This window comes from Manihot esculenta, chromosome 18 (assembly GCF_001659605.2).
Source record: "Manihot esculenta cultivar AM560-2 chromosome 18, M.esculenta_v8, whole genome shotgun sequence".
In the NCBI taxonomy this organism is placed as follows: Eukaryota; Viridiplantae; Streptophyta; class Magnoliopsida; order Malpighiales; family Euphorbiaceae; genus Manihot; species Manihot esculenta.
In genome coordinates this window covers 3,928,731-3,935,813 of record NC_035178.2, presented here as the reverse complement: position 1 = coordinate 3,935,813, position 7,083 = coordinate 3,928,731, and the positions used below count along the sequence as shown (strand labels likewise).

The 7,083-nt window shown below is 30.3% G+C and overlaps 1 protein-coding gene across 1 annotated transcript; it reads left to right on the top strand.

Moving 5' to 3' along the window:
- The first annotated feature begins 920 nt into the window (after positions 1 to 920).
- LOC110605861 lies at positions 921 to 5,048 on the top strand. Its single transcript, XM_021744527.2, has 5 exons — positions 921 to 1,337; positions 1,553 to 1,667; positions 1,761 to 2,396; positions 2,530 to 2,713; positions 4,656 to 5,048. The coding sequence occupies exons 1-5, from the start codon at positions 1,261 to 1,263 to the stop codon at positions 4,679 to 4,681; spliced, it is 1,038 nt and encodes a 345-aa protein (XP_021600219.1). The 5' UTR covers positions 921 to 1,260; the 3' UTR covers positions 4,682 to 5,048.
- The last annotated feature ends 2,035 nt before the right edge of the window (positions 5,049 to 7,083 follow it).

Genomic DNA, 7,083 nt, shown 5'->3' with positions numbered 1-7,083 from the left:
ATTTAAATTAATTTTAACTAGTTTATTACATACTTCATTTTCTTTTTATTTTTTTTTTCTTTTATCGCGATGTCACTTCCCCTTCTATCCATCAAGTAAACAAATCTTTTCCTTCATTTGCGGAGCAATAGATACTCAATCTCATTCAACGTTAATGGTAGGAAGGGATGAGAAACTTAAATATCAAACTGGTTGTCATTTGACATCTAATTTTATAATTATTTTCTAATAAACAGGTTAAATTCACAGTGAGAGACTCATAAATCTGCACAAACATCAACTACACATCAAATTTTTTAAAAAAAAAGAAATATCTAAAAGTAGGGTGTCGGCGTGCTGCTGTTGTCGTTGGCATTTTTGCTATGGCCAGATTGTAAAATGTGGCATCTTCTAAGTTATTTCTAAAGGAAAATAATTTTGCTTTTTATGCTGGCTCTTGTCTTCTATGCAATTAGTCAAAATCATTCAGTGTCACCAGTAAAGCCAAGTACAAGTCAAACTACTGGGTTGAAACCCCATTGATGCATTTTTCATCGGAGTTCGGATCTCAACGGAGAAAAGAGAATATACAAAATTGATTGTGTAATTTAGAAATTATATAATTTTAAGAAAATATTGTCCCACCATATATAAATTAAAAGGGATGTTTATGTAATAACTATGTAATCTATGTAATATTGATTTCATCAAATTATGTTAAGTTAATAATATTTTATTCATTAAGTCTGCAGTCAGGACGGACAACAATTTTCAGATCATGGTTATATATTCTCGTCGACTTGAACTGGCATTTTATCGTACGCTAAATTTGACCGCGTTTCTGACTCGCTCTTCAATCATACCCGCGTTGAAACGTCATCGTTATAGGACAGGGTAAATATAAATATAAATGTCTTTGGGCGACAAATGAGATGATCTACTTTTGACGATTCCTTATTTGAATTAAAATCACGTGGCTGCTGTGATCTTTCTTGTGTACATTATTAAATCGCACGCGCAATTGTTCTGGATTTCCTGTGGCTGCTGTGATCCTTCAAGTGGCCTCTCCTTCCCTCCTCCCATCTTTTAGATTGCATTCTTCGGTTCTCTGTGATTTCAGTTACCGAGTTGTTGTAACAAAGACTAATTGCCAGATTAAGGACGCAGAATCTATAAGCTAGGGTTTTTATTATTATTATTTATATGCCCACTAATCCCTTTTTCTAAATGCTCTATTAATTTGGGGGAAATTTTATTTAATTTTGAGTCGCTGGAATAACTATGGCTTCGAGTTTTGATCGGTGGGAGAAGGATCCTTTCTTCTCTGCGGCGGAGGAGGTTCAAGAATCAGCGGACAGGTACTGTTGCTCTTCTCTTCTCTTCTCCTTCCGAATTTCGTATGCTGTATTCTGCATTTTGGATATTGAAAAGGTTCTGGAAAGGAGAAATGTGGTTGTAGCATTAACCTTTTCTTTTTATATGATGCGTTGTTTATGTTGTTGGTTATCGTATAAGTGTATCCCGTCAATATGTTATGTAATAATATTGTATCTTTTAATTGTGGTATTTGCAGGATGGAATCAACATATAGAGCTTGGATGCACTCAAAGAAAGACGCTTCGAGTTTGTGGAACTCTGAGGAGCTCCACCGTGATCTTCGTACTGCCCTTGGCACCACCAAATGGCAGGTAATATCTCCCCATCGCTCTTCCCTCTCCTCCCATTTTCATTTTTAAGAGTTTTTTCAGCTTACAGAAATTTTTTCCTGGCTGGTATTGCAGTTAGAGGAGTTTCAACGTGCCGTCAGGTCAAGTTACAATGAGAGCTTTACTGAGGATTCAAGAGACAGGCATAGTGATTTTATCATTGCAATTGAGGACCAAATTTCAAAAATTGAACATTCGTTACAGGAATCTGCCCTTTTGGAGGGCAAGCCATCTTCACCTTGGGTGCGATTAGATGAAGGCGAGTGTAATGAACTTGCAATGTTTTTGTCGGGCCCATCAGCATTTGGAGAGAGCACGCCTCTGAAAAATCATAATGGGGATGATGAAAACCAACAAAATATGTGTAAAGGATTGACCACTGACCGGTTGAAGACCTCAAACCATTTAGTCCAGTCGGGTTCCTTGGAGGCCAGAGATGAGAAATCTCATCAGCATAGGAGGACAGCCAGTGCTAGTGCTGACATTGGCGCTTGGAATGTTGCGATTACTGAAGTTAGATATCAACCAAATTCTTCTGATGGGCAACCCTTGCAACCCCCACGAAAAGTACCTAGTTTATCAGGATTTTTAAGTTCCATGGACTGTGCATCCAAACTCAAGTTGCCAAAGAGTGGTGTTAGGAAATGGAAGGCAATGGATAATAAACAAGAAACTGATACTATACCCTTGCGTTCTTCACAAGCGACCAAGGTGAGTATTAATGTGCATGCTTGTTATTTGAATCTGTCAAGTGTTAATTTGAATTTGCTTATTGATTTTGTTTTTGTCAATGTTGATTGAAGTAGTTATTTATTACTGGTGTTTCTTGTTAATCTTATTACAGGGCATTCATGCTTGTTATGAAAAAAGCAAGAGCTGCCTGGATGGTTGTGATGAATGTTATGCTAAGCAACTTTATGGCTGGTCTGGAATTATACAGAGACAGCTTCAACGGTCTCAGTATCAAATGCAATACAGTCGACCTTTTCAAGTGGTTTTCTGGATTGCACTTTTCTTTTGTTTAATTGGTGAGTACTATGAAATTCATTTATGTAAATCTTTTTTTTTTAAAGAAACAAAAGAAAGAGGTATAAATGCCTGTTTGTGTTGCATTTTTTCGCTTGAGTAGCATTTTAACAATCATTAGTTAATCATTTTGTTAATGGAGTAGATGTACATGAAATATTAACAGTATTCTTGAAAAGTTGTTGATATTTCTTGTAATTTCACAGCAGTTCAAAATTTTAATTAGGTTGGAGTATTAAGGTCAATTTCATTGAAATGTTGTGGCATGTTGTATAAGTTGTATGTTACCTACCTACACGTACATGCACCACTGTTAGCACATGTGTTTAACAACCAAAATTTTGTAGACTTAAAAGCTCCTCTTCCCCATCATTTGTTGTGATATCTTAATTGCTTGTGGACTTTAGAAACCAACGCCAGCCTGTTCCCATTTGAATCTTATTAGGTTGCTTTTGGACTTTTTCTTTGTTTTGAAGTAAATCATGATTCATATAATCATATTGCTTTCTGGGCACTGCTCCGCATTGCTTCAAGTACACTGGACTGAGATTGCTCATGATAATCACCAATTTCAAGTTTGGTAAAAAGGCTTGGATGGAATTGAAATGATTTTTTCTGCATCAAAGATTTTATCTTGTGGGTGAAATATGACATGCTAAGTGGAAAAGTCCTTAATTACAGTGACCTGATCGAGTTGCGAAACTTACCTATAATTTGAATGCATACTTGAGATAGGTGTTGGATTTATCAAATGAAGTAGTTATGAAATTCTTGTCCAAGGTCAGTTTCCTCATGTCAGAATCCTGTATCAGTTATTACTTTCATTATTGGGCTTATTTGACCTTTGAAAACTCATAGTAAACCAAAGAAGCGGTAGCTTGCTTTAGATTTTTAACCTGCACTGAGCATGACAATATGTTGGTTTTTTTGGTTTGTGGACTTGAGAGGTATTCACAAAAGTTGATTTAAGGGGTATTTGGTTTAGCTATTGGATGGAGCTGATAATCAATAGATATTCAAACGGCTAAATCAAGGTATTTGGTTAGCTTTTAAAAAACCAAAAGGCTGATATGAAGCCTATAAGCTGCATTTTGGATCACTTCTAATTTTAGAGTTGTTTCCCAACAGTGGATAACTTTGTTTATTTTATTTTTTATTTAGACCATATCATTCTTTTAAAATTTATTAATTATAATTTTTTAAAATTAAAATTTTTACTTCAATAAATTATTCAAAATTACAATATATAATACATAAATTAAAAATACTATAAATAATAATTAAATTAGTTATAATATTCATTATTATATTGATAAAATTATACACATGCATAAAAATAATTATATTTTAAAATTTTATTTTTAATTATTATATGTGTTGTATGATAAATTAGTACTTGTATATTTATTTCATTAATGTAATAAATTGTTATGTACTCTCATTGATCATTTTACATGCCTAAAGTAATAGTTAAATGTAATTTAACAAACACTTGAAATATATTAGCTAAAATTAGTTATTAGCTATCAGTTACAATTAGTTATCAATTATCCGCTATCAATTATCAGCGGCAGCTCTTTGTTATATTCAACAGCTTAACCAAACATATTCTTAATTATTTGCATATTAGAGTTTTTAATTCATTTATGTTCTGGAAAAAGTTTTTGTAACCAGTGTAATGATTGTAAGAAGTTTTTGCATTTGTTGGTCACTTGGGTTGCCGGCATTTATGTTTAAGGGTTAAGGAAAAAAAGAACAAAAGAAAAAAAATTCTCCTATGGATTGACACCCCCACTCCCAACCAACCCCCAAGAGAATGGGAAGGAAGAAAAGGTTTATAAAGTGACTAGTTATTGTTTTTGGTAATTACAAATTTATTGTGAGTTTCCAGATTCATTGTTGCTGATCACACGATTGTTGCTGATCCGTGTGCTTTCTCTGCAGTGTTAATTGCATTGCGTGTATTATGAGGGGCTACGTCATCTTCGTTCTGCAGTTTACATCTGGGGGCAATATGTGGTATGAAGGGTGTTCTAGTGGCAGGATGTAGGAAGCATCCGGAAAAAGGTTTCTTCATTGTCATTAAGTGGTTCTATACTCATTAGGGATATAAGTAGGTTTTCATTGTTTGTATTCTGCAGTATCATGTTCCACGTATAACTTCTGACTTTATCCCTTTCTCTAATTCAACGATTCTTCCATTCCCCTTCAAATTTTGATTTCTTTGAGGGGCAATTAATGTTGTATCATTGTAAGAGCCAAGAGATGACATAGAAAGTTAGCCAAGGATGATTTTGTATGTTGTTGGATCCTGTAATGCAATCTGTCTTGTTATCACATTCGCATATTTATACAACTATGATTCTATAACTACCGTGTACAACCCCCCTCCCCCCCAAAAAAAAAAAACAATTTTCAGAGATTTAGCCCATAGGTAAGTTACAATTTAATATCTTTGTTATTGATGGGGAACAGGAAATTCTATATTCGGATCTCTAAAATCTTAACTTTTCAGTTATTTATTTGTAAATGTATGGTTATAATATAGATATGGTGAAATACTTATATTTCTGTGCATCAGTGCATGAAGTTTGAAGTGAAATTTTGAAATATTTTCTCTGCCCTGAACCCATTGTGGATGCTTTTGTCATGATTTCAATCTGGACATTATTATTATTTTTTTTTTTAAAAAAGCACCAGACCATGATTTAATTTTTTTTATTTTTTTAATTATTAATATATTATAATAAAATATTTATATTATATTAATATAATATATTATTATAATAATATTATAATTAAATAATACTAATTATAAATTTATTAACTATTATTAAATATATGTATAAGAGTATTGAATTAAATAATTAATAAAAAATAGATAAATAAGTTAATTAATTAATATGAATATTTAAAATTATAAAAATTAAATTTATCTTTTTATTAAGTTGATATTTAGAATTATAAAATAAAATTATGTTGTGATTTAAATAATTAATATGAATATTTAAAATTATAAAAATTAAATTTTTTTTATTAAATTACTATTTATAATAATAAAATAAAATTATGTTGTGATTTAAATAATTAATAATAAATAAATAAATTAATATGAATATTTAAAATTATAAAAATTAAATTTATTTTTTATTAAACTACTATTTAGAATTATAGAAGAATAAAATTATGTTGTGAATATGAACGTTTATAATTTATTAAAGATAATAGATTTAATTAATTTATTTTGTGATTAGATTAATTAATTAATTTATTCTTTTTTATAAATTATAAACAATTCAGTATTCTCTCATAATATTTAATAATAAGATAATTAATAATTTATAATTTATTAAAAAAATAATTAAATTAAATAATTAATTTAGTGAAGCAATCTTATATAAATTTAATAATAGAATAATATTATAATTTCAAATACATTTATATGCAGTTTCTTTACTATTAATTTTTATAATATTTTTATATATTAAAAATATTTTTAAAAAATATAATAATTATTTATAATTAGTCTTAATATTTTATAAAGTTATGAAATAACCTTCAACCTGTATAAAAATATTAGTACTATTTAATTACAAATTACTGTATTAATTTATTAAAATAATAAAATAAAATAATTTTTAATATATATAAAAATATTGGTGACAGAATTACTGTATTAATTTATTAAAATAATAAAAAATTTTATCATAGAATAAATATATATAATATAATTAAATTATTTTTATATATCTAATCGAAATATAATATCAATTTTATGATTCTAAAATTATATAATATTTGTTGTCCCTTGAGGCAACCCAAGAGGGGGGGTGAATTGGGTTTATAAAAAATTTAATGGGAAAGACAAGAAATTGGAAGAGAATAGGGAAGAGAAAAATCAACACAAAGATTTATAGAGGTTCAGCTATCCAAGCCTACGTCCTCTCCTCAAGCTCCACTTGAGAGTTCAACTCCACTATCAAATCTTCTTTGGGTGAAGATCAAAAACCTTACAATCTTAGAGCAAGCCTTTGCTCTTTACAAATCTCTTTTTCAACTCAAGAGCTATTCTTTGCTCAATGCCACACTCACAACAACAGAATCTCTCAACAACCTTTACTCAATCTGAAAAGCCAATCAATTACAACACAAATCAAGCTTTCAAGAAATCAATGCTTTGGCTCAAGGTTTTGAGAGAGAGAGAGAATGATAAAGCTGTAATCTCAATAAATATTTTCTTAGATGGTTGTTGTAACCTTACAACAACAAAAACAAGTTGTATTTATAGTTCATTCATAAATATGGCCGTTGGGGGTGCATTAAATGCAAAAAGAGCCGTTTATGTTCAGAAATAACCGTTACACCGCGTTCA